The 23465-nt window shown below is 40.4% G+C and overlaps 1 protein-coding gene across 1 annotated transcript in view; it reads right to left on the reverse strand.

Moving 5' to 3' along the window:
- Atp9b (ATPase phospholipid transporting 9B (putative)) overlaps nucleotides 1-23465 on the reverse strand; it is a 220255-nt gene that overhangs the window by 87804 nt on the left and 108986 nt on the right. The window contains 3 exon segments of the mRNA XM_059246365.1: nucleotides 1050-1111; nucleotides 1188-1210; nucleotides 18805-18898. Coding sequence (XP_059102348.1) covers nucleotides 1050-1111; nucleotides 1188-1210; nucleotides 18805-18898 — 179 coding nt within the window.

The raw sequence follows: 23465 nt of genomic DNA on the forward strand, positions 1-23465 counted from the left end.
TTGCTTGGCTTAGCTCCACAATACCTGCGCTGGGAAAACCATCTTCACTGTTAAGCAGCCCTGCCCTCTTCGCTTTGGTGTGTGTACGTGTGATAATATGTGGTAGATTATTTTTCCACCTTAAGTTTATTATTTATTCTGGGATATGAACTACTAAGTCTTAACTGCACCCATGCAGCAGGCCACATGCAATTTATTTTGGCAATTTTGTATGTGTTTTAATAGACATTATTTACCTTTCGAATTTGTTTAAGAAGTAGAACACTAGCCTAATCTTTCCTATGTGGAAAGAGCATGCTGACCCTTGGGCAGCAATGCTCTCATTGAAATGAGAATACACCCAGGCAACGGCAGGTCTAGGCTCAGCAGTCAAAGCACGCCTTCTTTAAGACACAGGGAACTCACCGCTTTTCATTTTGTTCCAGTATTCCTAACAATTCAATCTGAAGAAAAGATACTATTGGACACATTTTCATTCTGGAAGGCCTGTGTTCAATGTCTATTTCTTTTTGTAGCAAGTACCTTATTTTAAATACCCTTGGAGGGAGAGTCTGTTAGAACATTCTTCAAAGGTACCCCTAAATATTCATTTGAAGATGATGGCTATAAAATGTATTACTCAACAGGAAAAAAAATATTTTTAAATAGGTTGATCTGAACTCTATCCATCAAGATGTGTTAAGGAAATCACTAAACATATATAGTCAGAGCTTGGAGAGTATGCACTCAGGGTTTCCACAGAATGCCCCTTTTCTCTAGTGGGATCTTGCTAAGGCGTCTGAGGTTGCTAATTCGGAGCCATAGCATTTTAGGAATATCGAGAGGACAACAGAACTCATGAGTGTCTGACTGCGCAATGGCGGGGCGGTAGCTCCTTGAGTTCACAGCTGAAGAATCTGCATACAGCTCTGCTAAAACCAGTTTGTGTCATGAAATTCAGAAGAAAGGAAAGGCATGGGATGCAGGAAAACAGCTCAAATGGCTGTCACTGTGCCAAAGGTGGGTCTTACTCTCCCCTGCTGCCTCTTGGGTGACTGAATGTATGCGATATATGGACCACTGAAGAAGGTCACCTCCAGGACATCTATTACTACAAAAACCAGAAAGAGTGCTTTATATCAAGAGCCACTCCTTGACTCAAAAGGTCTCTGCCTGAAATGTCACTGGAATAGAACCTAGGAGTACACTTCCAGTTAATTCATTAAGTTTACTGGCAATTAGATATGTATCACCTATTTATAATAACACTAAAAATACATGGAGATATAAAATGCTGGCCAGTGTTTGAAGCACCTCAGAATTACTATCATCTTGAACAACTCTGTCCTGCCATTTTCTGTCCCACCCACACATCAGCTTAAGTAGCTATTAACTAGAAGTTAATAAGAGGTAAACATTTTAATTTTTAAGACAGCACAGCAGAATGGCAGTAACAGAATAGCAGAGAGAGAGAGAGAGAGAAAGAATGGAGGGAAGTTATCATAGCTAACACCCAACTCTAAACCGGTTCCTTAGCTTCCAAAATCCATGGACCTCATGTTTTGCATTTTTTTGTTTGTTTTGAAAGGAAAATATAATTCAGAAGATATGCTGAAAATTTTAAATGATAAGGGTAATATGGTTAAATAAACTTTTCATCTTCCTTAATCACCCTTTTATTATTAAAACTGTCTAAAGCTTTATTGCTAGTATCTTGGCAAATGTAACATTATTTTAAACCATCTAAAATTTTTGTGTTACTTTATGTCTTTACAGACATTTTATGAACCATTTCATACTTAATGGCTTGTAAGCAATCTCAAGAGTTGGGAATTGTGTGAAAAGTTGTTCAGATTGACAGATAAAGTGAAAAGGTCTGTATTAATTTCCAAATAAAGAAATGCATGGCGTGGTATCTCACAATGATTATACTCTAAAGTACCAATTAGAACGCATCAGAAACTAGAGCAAGTTGACACTCTACAATAAAGCAAATAATTTCCAGTTGGAGGGGCAGAAAATGTTAATATGCAATGTTCAAGACTACAAGAATCTTTGTAAAAGGAAGTAGCTAATAAGGTTTAATGATGCATGTCAGGAAGCCACAGTATGTAGGGAAACACAGCTGGCTTCATTTTGTAAACTATTTGATATACACATCTTTCTCGTTCACGATTATCAGCTGTGCCAGTGCCACAGGGGACAGTTTAGACTTCAAATCAGGATATTCTTCTTGTTTTCTAAATTACACGTAAAATACATTAATATAATATGGCGCTATAGGCTAGTGCCCTGTTGAAAGCTTATCAGCTTAGGGAAGAGGATTAAAGAAGCCTTCTGGAAAATGTGCACAAACTATCCTGCCGGCCTAAAGAGGCTACTAAGCACCAGAACCATTTAAAACACATCATAGCACAGACAGAACCACCAGGATGTAGGGAATTCATCACTTTCATAAAACGCTCACCATGTCTCACACCTTAGGTATTAAAATATAAATTGACCTAAAATGCTTCTGCTAGTTTGATCCCCTTTTCTCTTTTAGGGGTGCATCTGCAAGTGCACAAGGAACCTCCCTCCAAAAGGCAAGTGTCTTGTTCCCAGAATCTCAGTTATGAGGGACCGCAATGTGCAGGTGACAGCAATTAGCAGCAGATGACAGAAGCACTTTGAATTTGTACCAGATGGCAGCAAAGGGTCACTGGAAGCCAGCAACCCTTCCACAAGGAAACCCTTGTGTTAGGCAACCATCAAACTCAAAAGCTCTTAGAAACAAATTAATTATTCAACCACCAGAAGACAACTGCTAGGTCACAGCACCAATATCAAAATGCTGTTAAAGCACTTGGAGCGCACTTATTTGAAATGTAATTACACATATTAGCTGTTAAAAACAAGCATGCCACATAATGACGTAAAGGTTGCCCTAAACTAAAAGAGCTAAAATTCTAGTAATTAGTGAATTGTCTTATGGCAAACTAGAGTCAACAGGTTCTAATTCTAGATGCTGCTGCTCATGGCTGAACCCTAGGACAGCCCAGTTCTAAGGAGAGTCTCCTGAGACCTCAGCACCTTAGCTGAGAGCAAAGGTAAGAACAGCAAAAGACGCCACTGCTCAGGATAAAGGACAGACCAGAGCAGACACTGCTCTTCAAGGTTTGAAAGATCTAGGAAATACTCTCAAATCTTAGAGGCCATTGGCAAAGGCTTCCTGCCCAGAAGGAAAACATGGTCTACTTTAACTGGTTGGGAACACAAGAGAGGAGAGGCACAGACTCCATTAACAGTCCAATATATGAGGAGGCCCTGAGCAACATGCATCATCATGTTATGGAGATGACTCATGATGGATCTGTACTAAGCAGGGACAGCAGCACTGCACAGTGCTGTGGGTCTCTGAGAAGCCTGGTCCCTGGTCACATTATACATAAAAACAATGCCAGGTGGTCAGAGAGCTTACTGAGCAGGTCATTTAAGTAAGGGAGTGTCTTCAGGACCTGGATCAGGAGACTCTTACAGTCATAAAAGGAAAAGACTGATCCAGTGATCATATTAGAATTAAGGCGGTGGCTCATCCCGATGAAAAGAAGGTTACAAACCCCATAGGAGTAGATGGTGACCTAAAAGCCCACACAGTGCTTGCCTTCAGATGAACAGAGAAATCCTACACAACTGTAGAAGATGATTAAGACTCATAGTGAGATGGGCAAAAGATGGTCTAGATAACCCCTAGGCCAGGAAACTCACACACTAGGTGTATTCATGTCATTGACTTGCAATAATGTAAATACAACACACATATTACTGTACAAAAGAAGTCAAAAACAAAAGAATGCGTGTTTAACTCTGTCTTTAAAATCTTAAAAATAAGCCAAAATAATTAGTACTTTAGATAGAAGGATGGGAGTCACCTTGGGAAAAGATAACAGAATGATTCTCTATAGCCTTATATTTGATGGTTATTTTAAGTTCATTTAAAATATTTTTGCACATCTGTGTTAAGTCAGCGAAAAATTAAAAATCAAATCAAGATATATTGCCTTTTCTTGCTAGCAAAATTCAAGTGTCATTCAGAAGTTTTCTAGTATGGCTTATGTGCATCGTTACAGCATAAGAGTGCTGGTCATGTGATGTGTGGTGGAAGCTTAGAGGACACTAAATAAGGGCAAATCTGGATTTAATGTCCTAACAACTGCAAAGTAAAGAGTAGTTCTGAAACTATAAAGTATAAAGCTGACAGAATAATTTATGAAATATGAGGTTATAATATCAGATACTTTCACAGAATCTGAATGCTTTATACATATAGCTCTATGTTGTCATCTGCGACAATCAACTGTACGCTGTCAGTTTATCACACTGCCCAAGCTGCAGACTATGTAATGGTGGAGATGACAGTAAAAATTAGATGACTAAAAATATTTAGCTAAGAAAGAAGTTCAGTGATGCCACCACAGCTTCAAGATGGTGGGTAAATTAAAACTAAGAGACCAGGAGAGAAGCATTGGGAGAAGACAGGTTGAAGGAACCTAAATTTCTGTTAATAAGATGTTAATAAATTTATAAACTATGAATATTTTATTTTATGGAGCTTAAAAATATGGATCCTGGGGGCTAGAGAGATGGCTCAGTGGTCAAGAGCACTGGCCGTTCTTGCAGGGACCTGAGTTTGATTCCCAGAACCCACATGGTGGCCTCCGTGGGTATCAGGCACATAGCTGGTGCACATGCATTCAGGGAAAACAGATAAAACATTAAGAAATACAGATCCTTTGGTGTTGTGTATATACTGCCTTTGGAGGCCAGAGGCCAACCTCATTGTCTTTCCTCCAGAGCAGTCTTCTATCTGGCTTTCTGAGTCAGGGTCCTGGGGTTTACCTACTAGGCTGAGCTTGAGGATTCCCGGATAGCTTGCCATTCTCTATCTCCCCAATGCTGGGATCACAACACATGCCAGCACATGCAGTTTTCCACATGGCTTCGGAGATAGAACTTTATCTTCCTAGTGTCCCACCATCCCCAAATACAAACACTTAACTTCTGTGTTCTGAATGCCCATCCACAGCCCTGCAAGGCTTAACTGCTTTCCATAGAAAGAATCTTAAAAGAAGATAGAAAGTAAAGGGCCGTGGCTGAAAGGGCAAGAACACTTTCCATCACAGTGAGCTCTACAAAGCATGCTGCCATGCCTAGAGGAGGGGAGATGTAGGTCATGTGACCCATTGCTGTCCAGGAAGTAGAAGTACTGAACAAGAGAGCAGAGCATAAGGAAAGGGTTTATCACAGAGGGGAACAGAGAAAGTCCTGGAATGGAGTAAGCATAAGGGAGAATGAGAGGGATAACACAGGTAGGTACTTCCCCAAATTCTAAGCAAACTCATTAAAACTAGCAATTTAATTAACTCAAATTCAGGCCTTTGTGACTGCATCTTTACCCTACATCTAAGTTCCAGGAGGTAGTAGGGGAATCCTGTGGCATTTAATAAGGAGAAAGCCATCTTTGATGCTCACACCAACACATGTGACACCACTCTTGGTACCATATGCATGTGGCACAGCTGTATCATTTCCTCACAGCCACAGTGCCATCAATGCTGTGGGCTTTCCTCTCCAGTCTGCTCCCTCCTGGGGTGCAGAAGCATAAGGCACTCTTGCTTGCATGACTCTTAACAGCCCGTGGGATCTTCCCTAGACTTAGGCAGTCAGCTAAGGTTGGCTGCAAGAATTGGGGTGCTCCCACATGAATGCCCATCACGAAGAAACTCAGGCAAACCTTGCTACTATATAGTTTCCATACCTCAGCCCTAGGAGCCCGGCAAGAGGAAAGGCGCCTACACCCATCCTCGGGACCTGTCTCTGACTAGCTCCCCGCTCTTACGGCAGGCCACATGGGGGCATTTGTGCTTCTATCTCCCACCACTTAATCCCTAAACTCTGCTGGAATTTCCCTTAAGAATTATCACTTGGATCTTAACAGTATTCAGTCCCTCAAAATCAAACTTCTCTGTGCTTACAATATTAGGAAGCAAGTGGAAATCAGTGTGGGTCACATGAGACTCTGCCTCAAAATACATATGTATACACACACATACAAGTACACACACCTCAGCATTCAAGACAACTGTCCAGATATATATATATATATATATATATATATATATATATATATATATATATATATATATATATATAAACCATTTAGAAGCTCAAAAGCCGAGTACCAAACCCTGTGGTTTCTTTATACTAATGATTTAAATCCCAGGTTCCCTTGCAGCTTCGAACTATGATTCTAAGCATTTCTGACATGAGAGGCAATGCAGAATGCCTCACACTATAATCTCATTCACATGTCATGAGGGCTGAATAAAAGTCACCAGAGGCTGGGGGACTCTTACTGAACAGCAGGGACAGCACTGTACTTCCTCTGGTGGAGTCAGTAGTCATGGTGACTCATCAGCCTAAAAGAGCCTCAGGCGGGAAGACAGGACAGCACAAAGACCACTGACAGTTTATACAGCCTGACCCATACTCAACAAGCAGAGCTCACCCGAACTGAGACCCACCAGGGATGAGAAGGACGCAGACCCAGGGCCAGCAAATCCCCACCTTCAAGAGTGACAGCAGTCAGGCCAAAGAGAATTCCAGTTTGTAGCATGAAGAAAATGTCCAGTGCCATTTTTATATTCTCTGAACAGCTCACATTCCTTTAGGGAGGGGCAGCTAACTACTCTTCATTCAGCTTTAAAATGACACTGAAGGAAGGGAGAGGATTGGTGGTGGAATACTTGGGGAATATCACACACACACACACACACAAAAAAAACAAGACAACAAAACCAAGATAGAATGTGAAGTTACAACTTAGCATAGAAATGAAATTATACAAATAGCATAAATAACAGATGATGAAAAATAATGTGAAAGAAGCATATTGTTTTGAATTTAGATAGGGTCAAACTACGCAGCCCTGGCTGGCCTCAAATGCATAGAGATCTGCCTGCCTCAGTTTCAAGAATGCTGCGATTAAAGGTGTAAACTACCATGCCTGGCTCACTTGTTTGTTTTTACTTTTTTTTTAAGTAAGTAAGGTAATAAACCACCTCTAGAATTATTATGATTTGTTATCCAGGAATATTTATCAGAAGCACTTTGACTACCAATAAAGAGTACAAGCAGCCGGGAGGTGGTGGCGCATACCTTTAATCCCAGTACTTGGAAGGCAGAGCCAGGCGGATCTCTGTGAGTTCGAGGCCAGCCTGGTCTACAGAGCAAGATCCAGGACAGGCACCAAAACTATACAGAGAAACCCTGTCTTGAAAAACAAGAGAGTGCAAGAAGGTGAGTCTAGCCTTCCTTCAGCACCATTCCTGTGAGGGCCCAGTGCTGGGGTCCAGCCACGACCTATGCCCCAGCTATCAAAGGGTCCTTGAAGAGGGGAGTGAGGAATTGAGAAATGCTAGGTAGGAAATATAGAATTACATGAAGAAAAAAAGAGACATAGGATAGCTTCAGGAGGGCCCTGGGTCAATACTCAGCAGCCTCGAGTTTATTTCTAATGGGCTTTTTATATACTAGAAAGGGGAGAGGCAAAAGGCCTCCCTCTTTCAAGATCAAAGTACAACCAAGTGTAGACCCTTCAAAACACCTGGTAACCACACCTCACAGCAAAGCATCTTGTGATTAGGCCTTGAAGTATAATATGCCTTTGCACCCTATTATGCAGCCTTGGAGAGCAATATAAACTTTGGCTCTTTGACCTTGAGTCAAACCACAAGTTGGAATCTTTGTGGGCTCTCACACATTCCCTGGTAGCGATTTCCCTGCCTAGGCTGTGTGCTCAGCCTGCTAGGAAGAGGTGGAGCACTCCATGATCTGCCTTCACCCAAACGAGAGGAAAATACATCATCTGAGGCCGAGATTAAATTCAGAGTAGTCATTTTTCTTTATATTGTTTGGAATTAAAAACGTATTAAATTGATCCATTATGAAGATTCTATTCTCTACATTGTGTGATTCAGACCATGTCTATATCTTAAGGCTATGAAACAATTTTTGTAATTGTAATAACAAAACAAATTATTGACTTTAAGTTAAAATTGTTGCTTGAATGACTAAATATTCAACCAAAACAAAACAAATCTCTCTCTAAATTGTGTCATATACAACTTGCTCATTTCCACAGGTTAATGAACTCTCTGGAGCTATGCTATGTTGGTGCTTGTCTTTCTTTTCTATTTTCTTAAGTCTTTATTTGGGGCTTAAGAAAAAGTGCCCGAAATGCACTTTAGCAGCTACGTGACTATGTGACACAGTTAGTGTGAGCCATCAACATTACCACAATGCGAAAAATATACTTCACGTCAGCACCAATGGCAAAGTCAACAGAAATCTGGTTATGTGGCTTAAATGCTAAGTTTTAGTTCTAGGTCTAGACCCTTAAGTCTGTCCATTAACACTAAGGTCACTTAAATTAGAACATTAGTCTAAAAGAATGTGTACATTCAATGCCATCATAGTAAGTCACACCTCAAACAGACTAGTTTATTCTATTTATTATGTACAAAATACAGGGAAAGAGGCAGAAGACAAAATCACTCTTTGGATTAGCCTCTCACAGAGGGCAGTGACACACCTGCTGAGTGAGAGTTAGGTGACACACTTGCCAGTAGTTCCTTTCTCTAGGTGACAACTTGGCAGTAGCTTGGTGGTGGCAGTGGTAGGAGACGGAAACCCACACTGAGGGCTTTGAGTACTGAAATCCATGTATAGTTGCCTAGGGAAGATGAATGCTATCCTATGGTGTGTTCAACTCACCTACCAGTGGAGCCGTCTGCATATCTGTGCACAAATCACTATTCATTCACCAAGCAACATGGCATGCTTAACACTAGAGGGGAATGTATGATCATGTGGCCTAAGGGCCCTTCCCATCAAAGACAAATACTATTACATACCATTAGACTCTTTTAAATACACCTTTCATTGATTTATGCAATGAAACCATTATGCAATGGTTAATAAAGGAAAGAAAATAAGCAAGGTGAACTCAAATGGACAGAGATCTAGACTAGTTACAGTAAAGGGCTGCATATGTAAGCACATTACACGTATTAGCAGACAGTTTCCCAGTGTGAGGGAAGAAAATCACTATATAGAAAAAGGAAACTACCAACAAACCTTGTAGACCTGAGCTAGACTGGAAGTATGTCTGAATCTACTAGAATTAGCATACATAAATAAAGAAATATAATTAAATGCATGTATATACACCCATCCACTCACTTAACCATCCATTAACTCATCTATATATCCATCTACAGATCCGATCCCTCCTTCTGTCTGTTACAAGAGCCTGACACAGGACACCTCAATAGCAATGGCCATGTCCCACTCCCAGAACTTAACTTCTAAAAACCATTCTTTGATGAAAGGAATTTAGGACAACCACAGAGCTAGGACAAAGAAGATACAAGATAAGCCAGATACATCTTTAGTGGAAGAACAAAACATATTCAGGATGGTTCTCTCATAATAATAGGACACAAAACCTGCTTAAAAGGTTCCCACAGGCCAAAGGAAGGAGAAAATGAGCAGCAATCCAATAAAGTAACAGATCACATAATTCCCCAAATAAGAGCAAACCACAATTCACACAGGAACACACAGGCAGAGCCTGGTACCCAGCAGCAAGTGCTCAGTGTCCTTGTACCACATTCCATTCTCTCTACTTCCAGAGTGCTTCTAGAAGCTTGCATGATATTTCTAGTTTTATAAGATGTGGTCACTATATCTACAACTACTATAAACTATGTTTGCAAGAGTCATTTTTATTTCTTATTTTAACTCTTTGTTCAGATGTCCAGCATCTATCAGCTGTGTGAGAAGCATGGGATACAAGAATGTGCACAGCACAGCTCCTGCCTCCATGACACTGAAAACCTTATGGACAGCAGGGGTAAGTAAATAAATAGTTGTCCTGGACTGACTCATCTTTAACCAGCATTTACTGAGGAGCTAACTTGTGCAGAGTGCCAGAAATGCCAGAATGAATGGATAATCCAAGCCAAGAAACTGTGGTAGAAGGCACGGAATAATCACAGGTCTACACAAGTGTGTAGCTAAACGGCCCTCAAGCTTAGACAGGCAAAGCAAGCCCTCCTAGAGAGGCAGTGAGAGTGAGGAGAGGAGGGATGGATGGATAGAAGGGCTCATGGCATACAGCAAAGAGGCTACTGCTTACCATCACAGCAATGATAAACATTTGAACAGTTTCAGGAGGGAACAGACCTTATCACACCTGCACTTCCTCTTCAGAGAGAATAGTATGCACTACTGTGAAAATATGTCAAGAGTTCTTTGCACAATGAGCTGCAGGCTCCTGGACCCGTGGAAAGGCTATTTCCTCAGTGGCTCGGCAGGAACAGATACCCTATGGCCTGCCCAGAGCCTGGCTCTGTGCCATAGAAGGAAGCTTTCCCCAATCCGTAGAGTGAATGAGGGAGGCAACAGAAGGCAGGCAGGGAGGTACACAGGCTTAACAGAACCCCACTCCACCCAGTGGTCTTTGGCAGGGAATCACTGATAAGCCAAGGGCCATCCTTTTTAATTGACTACTGGCTCAAAATCCTCTCCAGCCAAGTCTGCTTCTGAACCTACAGCATGTGTGTGACCTGTTGATTACGGGTGGGGGGTGGCGAGGGTTGGGGGGAGAACTTCCATTCACATAATAATGGGCAGAAGGGGACAGGGGAGGGTGGGCACAGAAAGCCATCCAGGTCAGCATCAGATGCTCACAGAAATCTTCTGGCCTGAGAAAAGGTGGCATCATGAGATGCCTCTGAGAACATGGGTGACAGAAAAGGCTCACCCCCACTTTTCCTCTTTAACTTAAACACGGCACCTCCCCCATCTACTGCACTGCACCCCACAAACAGGTTTGAGAATTGTCCTGACTTACTCTCAGACCAGGCCATCAGAAATATGTCACAATGATCTGGGAGAAGAAAAACTTACTTTTGCCAGAAATATGAAAAATAAATATATCACAAGTTCCTAACAGTTTTTAGGGCCTCAGGATAAGGAATAAAAGAGTCCAATGAATGAATATAATAATGAAATTGTCTACCTGCTTAAAGTAAAATTCTCTGCTATGAATTTAGGTTACAGATAATTTTGTACTTGGGCATAAGGAAACAATACCAAATATATTCTTACTTAACATAGACATATACACAGCAAGTGCTTATTATTCAGAATGTTATGCAGAACTAGGCATTTAAAATAACACATTTCTTATGAAGGGCATTTCCTTTATAGTCAAATTCATATTTAAAGGAATTCAGAGACAACATTTGCACTTTAGATGTTTCTATGTGCTTGCAGAGCATGTCTCGGCTAGCATCAGGATTGCGTCTTTTCCTGTTTTCCTTAAGTTGTAAGTGTATGCTCACAATGTAGACAAAGCTGTGTGTGGCTGTGATGCCACAGTGTGCCAGGCACAGTGCTGGTGACCTGGGTACCAGTGCAGCCCAAGCAAGTGTGCTGTGTCTTGTCTATGTGCTACTAGAGGGCCTTATGGTTGGCTTGATCATGACTCATATTTTCCTGGTGAGGCTTGGAAACACTATGGTTTGTTAATACTAGTAACAGTTGTGAAGAAGCTATCCAAGTCTCTATCCATGAGACCGGCTGCAACACTAGGTTCTTCCTATACAGCTCTTAGTGAAGCAGAGCAGCACACATTAAATTGGAGACTGTATTACTCAAGAAAGCAGCTATTAGAAAAACAAAAGGGTTCTATGATGGTATGCAACTACAAGAAAGACAAAAGCAAGCTATTCTAATGTAATATTTTACTATAGATCAAGAGGAGTCTTAAAATATTAATAAATGGCCCTTTTTAAAATAAAAAAGCCATTTTCAAACTGCCTTGGCATTTCAACTGGGAATGTATACCGCAGCTGACTCTATTTTGTTCTATTGTCTGACAATGCCTTCGCAACAATCCAGATTTAACGAGAGGCAGCTCCAATTCCCGTAATGGCACATGTCACCTGTCTCTCTGTCAATGGGACATCTGAAAGCATCTTTTTATTAGAAACACAAATCAATATGCCCGAGGGACTACAATAACTGCTTGAAGCAATTTGTATTATCATTTCATCCTTGATGCTCTTGCTCTGAGCAGCTTATTATTATGAACGGCATGAAAATGGCAACCTGTCACGATTGATTTCCTTAACCTTCTCTAAGAATTTTTCCCTCTTAAATGTAATCAAGTATCATCTTATTAAATACATCTAAGGCTAGGTTTTATAAAGTAGTCCATTACTCAAGCTGTAGTCCTTGTAATTTAAACTTTCACCAAATTCCATTGTAAAGTTGCTTAGTAATAAAAACTTTTTATTTGTTCAAAGGTTTATAACTTCCAAATATGAAAAGATTCGATCTCCAGAGTGAGCTCTATGATTAGGGAATTTTCCTCCATCAGGAAAAGTAGAACAATATCCCTGTCTGGAGATCATGCTGTACTTTTAACTCCTGTAACCCCCTGAAACAAGTGTAGAGCTGTTTCCCAGGTATAGCATGAGAGTGCACAAAGAAATTTGAAGAAATCACAAAGAATACATCAGTTATATTAGTCAGAGTCACTCTACTTACAGACACGCTAACTGACAGGATCGTTCCCGAGTACAGCTTACCTCTAATGTGCACCAGAATCCCACAGGGGGCTGAAGCCCTTTGTTTCTGACTCAGGAAGTCTGACCCAAGAGTTTGCCTTGCCAGGTCCTACATGGGGACAGGCACTCCCATCAGTGGGGCTGCACTTTACAGTCCAGGCAAGTTGAAGCAATGGCAGACATCCCATGCCACAGAAGGAGGGATGTCAGGTCAGCAGCTAGGCATAGTTTATCTATAGTTTAACACCAAGAAAATGCACAAAGCCTCAAATATTTGATATCCATAATCACAGAGAAGAGAAAGGAACTGGGGGTGTCTAGGCCCAAGCTCGTGTCTCAGAGCAGTCAGATTATTCTCCCTACTTCTCACATGTCATACCAGGTAGTAGGACTGGCTTAAAATATTTTTAAGCTACTAGAAAGAAAACAAACAAACAAACAAACAAAAAAGTGACAAAGAGAAAAGAGAAATTAGCCAAAGACAGTGGAGATATTACGCTAACTAAGGCAAACAGCAAGTTTAAGAATAGATTTCTGAAGCTATCAATGAAATTGGGTGAATATTCAATGTCTACCTGCTCAGCTCTGCAGATACGCCAGCGTAAGTGGGAAAGCTGACACTCTGACCCGAATCCAGGGAGAAAGCGGCTGCTGGGAGCTGGTGCCCTTCTAGGCACAGAAGAAAGACCTCCTGGAACAGCATCACCGAGCCTGGTAGATTAACACACCTTTGGGAATTGATGGTGGGAGGTCTGCATACAAGAAAGGTCTAAGGGAGGTCACTAGGGATGACCTCTGAGGGTACTAGTAGGTGTGTAATGGAGAGTGTGCATTATGTCTCTGCTAGAGCCACAGGTATGCATTAAATCTCTGCTAGCACATGGAACACATTACAAACTCTCCTTTGGAACAAGGCTTGTGAGTTAATTGTCAATTTCACAGAATCTAGAACCACCTGCGAGATGAGCCTTTGAGCATGCCTGTGGGGTATTATTTTGATAGACTTGTGGCACGAAGACCTGCACACTATGGGTGACACCATTCAATGGTGGGGCCCTGGGTTGTGTAAGCAAAGGAAGGGAGCTGAGAAGCAGCTCTCTATGCATTTTAACTGTGGAAGTAACATGATTGGCCTCAAGCTCTTGAGATCAGCCTTTCTCAGCCAGGATGAACTGTATACTCCAAACTGGGAGCCAAAATAAACCCTTTCTACCCTAGGTTGACTTTGTCAGGGTATTTTATCACAGCAACTGAAAATGAGCTAAGCTGTATTATAGTTTTACTCACAAAGTTGGCATGGTTTTCTCATGTGCACACCATAATGAAGGCAGGATGTCAACTAAACTAGAAGAGAGTGGCCAGGTAACACTATGCACTTTTCTTCTAAGCGCTCAACCTCACATGAACAGGGACCCGTGGATGCTGGCACGAGGTTTGTTTTTTTGGGAGATGAATCTTGGTGGTGGTGGTGGTGGTGGTGGTGGTGGTGGTGGTGGTAGTGGTCTCTTCTTTCTTCTTTTTCTTCTTCTTCTTCTTCTTCTTCTTCTTCTTCTTCTTCTTCTTCTTCTTTTCTTCTTCTTCTTCTCCTCCTCCTCCTCCTCCTCCTCCTCCTCCTCCTCCTCCTCCTCCTCCTCCTCCTTCGAATATCCTCCTTCTTGATCAATGCCCTTTACCCTCACTGAAAGCATTACCAGGACTATGATACTGAGTTTTCTCACCAGAAAAAAAAAAATCAAATCAATAAACTATTTCTCTTATAGTTTAACTTTTCCCCTTAATTTCTTCTCCCTTGCTCACTCCCTCTCCTCTCTCCTCTCTTTCCTTCTCTTCCCCTCTTCTTCCTTTTTCCTCCTTCCTCTTCTTCAGCTTCTTTAATTAACATGACTTCTCCCTCATCTGGGATCATGGTCATAGCATGTTAGCCTCCGTTCCCTTAACCCTGACCCAGGCCTGCAGCATGACAGCCATACCCTGCTGTGCCCTTAAGCTTCTCTAACCCTGAGGACCCATAGCTGAATCTCTGCAACTACTGAAATGACTCAACTGGACCAATATTTTTCAGACTTCTAAATATACTAACCTACTAACTCCTTCTTTTATCTCAGTGAATCCTGCCCTCTTCACCCAGCTTTCTTTTTCCTTTATTATTTCCTCCTTCTGTTTAACTTTGGAAACAAACGCTCTTTGGGATTCTACTTTTTTTTCCCACCAGCCACAAGACTCCAAGAAAATGTCATCCATGAGAACACTGTAAGTGTACTAATAAGTGCTCAATAGATATTTCCAACTCTCCCACCGGATCATAGGACAGGATTGTACTTTCCTGATACCTTGAACTCAGATGAGACCATTTAATTGCTTTGGCCAATGAAATTAGTCCTATTAGCCGTTCATTGGTAAAAGCCGTTAAGAGTGAGTTTATGAGATGCCAGTCCTATCTTAGTGGTCATGGGATTGGGCTGTCAAGGTAGGTCCCTGAGGTACCATGATGAGCAAGTCAGATGGAGTTAGACACAAAATATGTGTGGGACTGCTACAGAGGCCACCATGGTTTTGTAGCCTATTATCTAGCATGGGTTAGCTCATTGTGACTGGGAACCACTTACTCACTTATTCAGAATTATGTATCTTTCAAAGAACAGCTACTCTGCTAGCAATGAGCTCCATAGCTAAATCTCAGCTAACACCCTGTTTATCAAGGTCCTATGGTTAGGATCAATGTCAGAAATCAGAGTTCAAGATACATTTGTTTGCTAGAAACCCAGTAAATGAAACCCAGTAAAAGAGGAAACTGGCCTGATTTCCCTCTGAAATGTTTACTTTTGTTGCACTAGTCTGCTCTGAAGGCTGAAAGCTACGGAACACTGGATTCAGTTTTCGGGAAGTTTCACACAAACGGCAAACACTTGTTTCTGCCTCCTGTTCAGTAATATCCCATGTTCTTTTTCATTTAACATATATCATACCAAGCAATTCCTGAAAAAATCCTAGCTGTTTTGTCCACTGAGCCTATCTGGAGTCCTTTCCCAAGTCTTACTCTTATAAAACTAGCACTGAGCACTTGGAAAGATTTCACTGCATATGTAAACACATAGAATTTCTTTCTCTCTTGAATAAATGCACCATTTACAAAAATCTGTTTGACCATCAAGCCTGAGAAATAAGCCCCTAAGGAATCTAACTGTCAGTAGGCTCTGCTGCAGAAAGCATGCCCTCCTGAGCACTCAGTGTCCCCAAGAGTCAGCCCCACTGGCACATGACCTTCAGGCAACTACTGTGTGAAGGTACAAACTCAGATGGGAAGGAGCAGGTGTCAGTGAAATACCAGAGGTCGAAGTGAGCACACAGAAGTGACAAACTTGGGGTAAGACTACAAAATCCCTAAGATTAGACTTTAGAAAATCTTAAAATTCTAAGATGAATGATTTTAGAAAAAGATTCCAAGAACTATCCATAGTGTACTAAGTGCTCTGCAGACCTCAGCTGTCACTGCCATGAGTGTGGCTAAAAGGGGAGTGAACTGAGAAGGCCCAGGGTGGGGCCAGCTGAAGAGCACTTTTACATCAGCCTATAAGGGTTCTAATGTAACCCTGGAACATGAAAGTCATATCCTAACACCAAGAAAACTAGGATATTTCAAACCCACAAAAGAAGGCGTACTTCAGAGAAGGCTCACATTGCTGACTAACAGCACTTGATGCTCTTATAGAGGAGTCCGGTTTGCTTCCCAGCATCCACATGGTGGCTGACAAGCTTCCCTAACTTCAGTTCTAGGGGAACTGCTGTGCCCACAGAGGCCAGAAGAGGGTATCAGATACCCTGGGACTAAACTTACAGATGGTTATGGGAGCTGGGAACTGAACCGGGACCTCTAGTAGTGTGGCCCTTGAGCCCTCCCTTTAGTCCCAGCTGCTTAGGCTGTCTACATATGAATCAGCAAGTCTTTTTAAAATGGAAATGAGGATTGAGGCTGAAAATATTTCATGTCAGAGAACATTAGGGAATGGAACACAGCTGAGTGTGGTGACGCACACCTTTAAACCCAACACTCTAGAAGGGAGATCACCCCTGTGAGTTTAAAGCCAGCCTGGTCTACATAGCAAGTTCCAGGCTGGCCAAAGCTACACAGTGAGACCCTATTAATAACAACAACAACAACAACAATAGCAACACAGCATCCACTAAGCACTAGTTAGGTATCAATTTCTTTATTAAAAGCAACACTTGCAGGATCTGATTCTCAAACACATGTGGGCACCATCTCCAGTACAAATATGAAAATTAAGAAGCATAATTAAACTGTTTGCTCAAAGCCTAGAACCTGGTCCATGGCAAAACCTATAATCTTCCTCAGCTGACAAAGCTCAAGCACCAGAGTTCCTAACTTATAAGTCTCATAACTTATCTGAACCACAATGAGCCACATGAAACATGTGCAGAGAATAAAGTGGATACACTGTAGACAATAAAAAACAAGATGTAAGTCAGACTGAAGAATAAGGTGGAATTTAAAAGTCTGATTAAAAGGTAACTTTTAAGATGTTAAACTTACTGCTTACAGTTAAATTTATCCTCAATCACCATAAACACCAGAGTGAAAACACAGGAGAAAAAGCTCTTGAAGTTGCATGTGCATTAGAGTATTCTTTCTGTTCTCTTGAGGAAACAATAATCTTACTTCTTTGAAAATATAGAAATATGGGCATCATTCTATAACTAGCTTACTGAATTGAAATACTGAGATCAATTTAACATAACTTTAGTTCTATTGTTGAAGTAGTGACTAAGGTATATTTGATAGCCTAAATAGTTGCTAAATAAATCTAAAGAGAAGTTTCTCATCATCAGAGTTAGAATTCATACTGAAATTCCAGTAGTATACACATACCCATACAAGTGCACACACTTGATATCACTGAATTTTAATCTGGTGAGACTAACCCTGAACATTTGGCAAGCTTTTATCACATATGCACATTTTCATCATTCATAGCTCTGTTGGATTCCTACTGTCTTCCTATCTATCTATCTATCTATCTATCTATCTATCTATCTATCTATCTATCTATTAATTATTATTAAACAGAGTCACACACAAACACACAAAGACTCCTAACTGATCAGGAGTGCTGGGGGAGATTCTCCGGCAGGCCTCACTTCTCTCAACAAACATGGGGGTTAATCCACTGGAGTGGAGATGGCCATGCACTGGGGCTGATGAGGCTTTTCTGTTTTGTTTGTTTTGATTTGGTTTTGAGACAGGCTCTTAGCTATGAAACCTACTATGCAGCCCAGGATGGCCTTGAACTTACAATCTTCCACCTGCCTCAACTTCCTATATGGTAGACTTAAAGACATAAGGCACTACACTTGGCTTACTTTCCTATTTTTTGGACGGCTATTTTAAAAACAGCTCTTAGCTGAAGACATGGATGATATCGCACCAGACATGTACATATATTTCTAAGGGCATATTTCATTTCTAGTGCTTAGTAGAAAACTTCCCAGCAAAAAAAACAACATTTACTATTAGTAACCTGCAGAGTAAGGCAAGATTTGTGAGAACTGTTAGTTTTATTTAAATACGTGTTACATTACAAGTAAATAAGCGTAAACCAAACAGTAAGAGTTTCTTATTTAACTGTACTATAGAACACAGAGTTCATTATGAACAATGAATCAGTCACACAGCAAATACTTAGAATTCACACTGACTTTGGGCATGATTTCACGTATACACACATGTTGATTGCATAAGTGATAATTTTAGGAATGTTACCAGGAGTTTTTAGGGTTTCAATATGCTTCTGAAATGAAAGAAACAACCCAGATATAACTACTATTATCAAGATAAATAATATAAAAGATTAATAGATTATTTTAAAAATAATCAACATAAAGAACACAAACCACAAAATAAACTTAAGATGAGAAACCAAGAATTAACTGCCCAATATAAGGCACATAAAACTCAGATGAGGCAGACAATGCTTGATGAGAATGCATACAAACATAAGGATTCATTACAAGTTACCAGCAATTGAGTCTATTTTTCATATTACATATTATGCTACATAAATGAGCTATTCAGCACTACATAGACTTTCTTACTGAAATGAAAAAGCAAGTTCATGAAAGCAGTCACTCCTTAATCTAGCCTACCTTATTTTTTGGATTGGATGTGTTCATTACACTTCGAGTCTCTTTTCCAGTATAAATGACAACACCTATTACAGTACCTGCAAAAACACGAAAGTGGTCCTTATAGCAATACTTGAAAGCAGAGATAACACTTTCTAATTAATCGTCTTGATGGAAAATATATTATACTGTTTGAGCTTATACACATTTACCCAACAGTCTATTTGATTTGGTTAGTTCAAGAAAACTTAACCTTAACTTTTAAAAAAGACTTAGAGGTAAAATGATTTGTTAAACAATACAAATTTGCCTGTACAGAACATTTAAAAACTGTACTAATGTTCGTTTTCCTGACAACGGGAGTGACATGGCTTTTCCTTACTGTCCACCAAGACAGTACGAAGTTCAGGTTAAACTGGCATCAAAAGGCTGTCCCTATTCCTAACTGACAACACTGGTGGACCTCCAACAGGACAGGACAGGAGACCCCGCTCTCCGGCCTGAGTGCACTGCTGGGCACGCAGGGTGAGGAAGTGCCTCGGCAGCTGTTTCACACGCTCGCTTAAACAACATCAGAGGACCAGGATACTGCTCAGTGGAGCCCTGGGCTAGCATGTGCTGGGGCCTAGGGTCCACGCTTAGCACCCCAAAAATCAACTAGGCAAACAAACAAAAACTCACCAGAAATATAATTTTAAAACATTTGATTTCAGATTTAGAAGCTACTCATTTCTTTAATGGATGTCTATAAAAGTTTGGTTGTCTAAGTTCATAGGTAAAAAAGATGTAGTACTTTTTCAACTTAAGAAAATGATCACCTGTATGTTAAAAGGCTGAGAGCATTCATATACAGACTGCAAAAACTAAAAACCATGGAATTTCTACATTACATCTATACCACTTGTAGTCCTAATTTTGTCTTTAAAATTCAAAATTCCTGATATTGAAAAATACAAAGTAGAAAGTTATTATATTCGTATGCATATAAATTACTGAAATTAACAATCCTACCAAAATTAACTCTTAAAAATTATATAAAAAACTGTTTTGCTTCAGAGGCAGAGGAAGAAAGCTTGTAAGTGGAATACACAGCAAGAACCTCCCTCAACAAGAACAATACCACTCCCAATACCTACAACCCTAGATGTGGCATTAGCATGTGAAACTCAGCAAACTCTAAGTCAGGACTCATGAGGTAAATATGCACTACTATGGTTCCATCTGAGCACTAACAGCAGCATGTGGCACATGAGGTCATTTCAGCTTCTGCTTCATCGAGCTAGGAAGGGCAGACCCACGCAGGCCTCAGCAGCAGTATGCAGCACAGAGGCTGTAGAGTTTGTAGTCCTTGCTGAGCACCACAGTGAAGCCAAGTTCTGGAAAGGTGTGATTGGCTAACAAGGGGTGTGGAGCTCACTCAGCTGCACAAGGGTTGTCTCTGTATTATGATCCACTTACACTTCCTACACAGGATGATTGCATTTAGTGTACAGGATATTAAAACCATCAAACTCTCACACATAAAAGTTCATACCACAGAATTGTTTCAATATTAATAAGGCTAAATGTGAAATATAGACTGATCAATATTTTTTCCTAACTGCCAATTTAACTTCTTCAAATGTAAAACTGCCATTAATGTTGAATAATATAATCCCACAACAATGCAACTTAACATCAACAAAACAAACAAGTGTCAGAGAAGCCTTCAGAATGATCCATCAAGCTTAAAACCCCTGTCCTAAAAACCAAGGCAGATTCTGAACAATGTAGACTCTAGGCTGGTGTAATTTACAGTACTCAAATTAAACAAAGAAATGCAAGACTAACAAGAAACATGGCATACACAACACAATTCCATGAAGTTAGAGTTGTGCAATCTATTAACATTTGCTAAAGGCTCTCATTGTATTCTCTCATTTGACGGTTGCTGAAAATGACTACTCAGTGCAATTAGCTTAAGTGCATTGTTGTTCTGAGCCTCGTGCTTTTTAATTACTCAGAATTGCTTGAATGAGTCCAGTGCCATACAAGACTCTCTGCTCTCTTGGACAAGAGTATGCATGTATAGAATGGTGTAGGCTCAGACCCAGTACACCCTGGAGAAAGCAGCACGGAAGGACAGAAGATGCCAGTCTTGACACTGAGCCATGAGAAGACAAGACATGACCTACTCTTGCACTACGGCAGGTCAATAGAAGACAAAAACAGGACAGATGCCAAATGTGTTTAGATTTCGAAGGGAGGGGACATGTAAGTACAAGAATTTTAATATTTTAATCCATATTTTTAGTGAAAAATCAAGCTACCCTTCTGGCTCCAAACTGAGAAAGTTCAGTAAATTCTGAAGAATGCCTGCATGTTAAACCCACAGCCACAAAGAAATTCCTAACAGGTAGGTACCACGTAACAAAATTCCTAAGGGCAATGGAATACAATGTCTAGAAGTGAACCAAAATTTAGGTTCAGTTTGCAGCAAGACAATATTTTAAGGCTTATGAGTACTTATCCTTAAAAGTTAAGGATTATACCCCTCTGGTCAAAATCTACATCTTTGATTTGACTAAAGTCATCTAAAAACCATTGTAAAGATTCAGATGCTAACTGTCCCCAGCAAGGCTAGTAGAAGCATGACACACTGACTACTGACTAGAAACCCAGGCCCTACTGGCTGGCCTCTGGGGGGTGAATCTGAAGATCCATTATACTTTCATTTGAGGAGGTCAGTTATGAATGCTTTGCCTATACTATGGCCTCCCTGCTATCCATATATCTAAATTTCACAAAATGCCAGTTTCAAATTAATAGTTGAGTTATATTTTAAAGCAAATAACTTTTCTATGAAAACTAAAAATGATAACAGCAACAACCTTGGGGGTAAGGTATTCTTCATATAAATGTTTAACATGTATGACCACTAAATGTAATTACTCAAGTCAAACTGACTACTCTCCTTAATTTTAAATGATTGGAGTCTTAAAAAATTTTCAGCTGCCACCTTTTAACCAGAGGTGACAACATGTGAACTTACTCATCAATTAATGTTTATAAACTGATAATCATTTTAGGTGATCTGGAGAAAATTACATATTGATGCAAAATAAGCTGAAACCTTTAAAAAGCTTTAAGCTAATGGAAAGGGGGATGCATACACAAATAAAACAAGACAAAAACCCAGACAGAAAGTAAAAGAGTTAGCATGCATTCTGTGTATGTACGAAAGATCTGTTAGCCAAAGTGTAGACCAAATATTGGTGATGCTTCCAGAACCTAAAAAAATAATATAAAGACAAGCCATTAGGACCATGGTCACCAGCCAGGACCTGACTACCAGTCTTTACAGATGCTCACTGATAAGGAAGCTTCACAACCAGGTCCGAGAGGTAGAAAAATGGGTAGCACAAAGGATATAATCACGTGTTATTCAAGCACCAGGTGCATACTGACTGGAGCAGACAACAGGCCGAGCCTTGAGAACTGCTATTTACACAATAAAAATGCATTACCAGGAAAATAAATTAAAAGCCAAGTAAAAGAAAATATGCCTTCATTTTTTTCTTCTTTTAGTATTAGTAAACTATACCAAATGCCTCTAAATGTTTCCAAATGTTCACTCACAGTTTATGCATTTTCCACAATACTTCCACCACTCCTGGAAGCCCCATCTGCATGTATGCTACACCATGCTCTAGAGGCAGAGATCCTGGACAATCCAATCTGTACATATACATTCTTATACATTGCTTCAGAAAGGCTTGCTTTTAGGTTTAGAGCAACTCCATGTAGGGACTTGATCTGCTTTTTCAAGCAGTGGTTCTCAACCTGTGGGTTGAGACTCCTTTTACAGGGGTCACCTAAGACCATCAGAAAACAGATATTTATATTCTAATTCAAAACAGTAGCAAAAATGCAGTTATGAAGTAGCAAAGAAATAGTTTTATGGTTGGGGGTTACTACAACATGAGGAACTGTATTGAAGGGTCACAGCATTAGGAAGGTTGAGAACTAGTCATTTAAAGGAATAGTGTTCTCTGAGTCAATAGGGCAGCTGATACACAGGGCAGCCTGGAGTGGTCTCTTTGGTCACCTGACACCTTATTGCTCTCTGTAACTTGAATTGCTAGTCCCATACTGTTAAAACTCTATGACAGGGCAGAAGGTCAGAAATAACTTCATTCAAAGAGCTACTCTGGGCCTAGAAAGGCACAATGGCACAGTACTTGACTATTACATGTTAGGCCATGATACATAGGAATGGCAGCACAGCTTTAAAAAAAAAAGTGCCATGAAGTCTCCCAAACATGGCTGCCTAAACATGAGCTGAACAAGGGGAACACCAACAACAGACACGCTAGTGGGCAGGTTCTCAAGGCCTAACCCCTAGACAAAGAACTCTGGGAAAGTAAGGAATACTGCGAGTAGAAGAAGGAAGTTGGCCCCAGGAAAGAGCACACCGATTAAGTTATCCAACACCAAACAGTCAGACTTGAAAACATACACATACAACTAATAGTATATGGACTAAGCAGACTGTGTTCATATTTACAAACACACACACATATACATAGTATATGCGCAACAACAAAGAAAAAGAGGATATGAATTTGAAAGGGGAAGAGGAATTCATGCAAAGGTTTAGAGGGAAGAAGGGGGAAGGGGAAGTGA

This window comes from Peromyscus eremicus, chromosome 19, assembly GCF_949786415.1.
Source record: "Peromyscus eremicus chromosome 19, PerEre_H2_v1, whole genome shotgun sequence".
Taxonomy (NCBI): Eukaryota; Metazoa; Chordata; class Mammalia; order Rodentia; family Cricetidae; genus Peromyscus; species Peromyscus eremicus.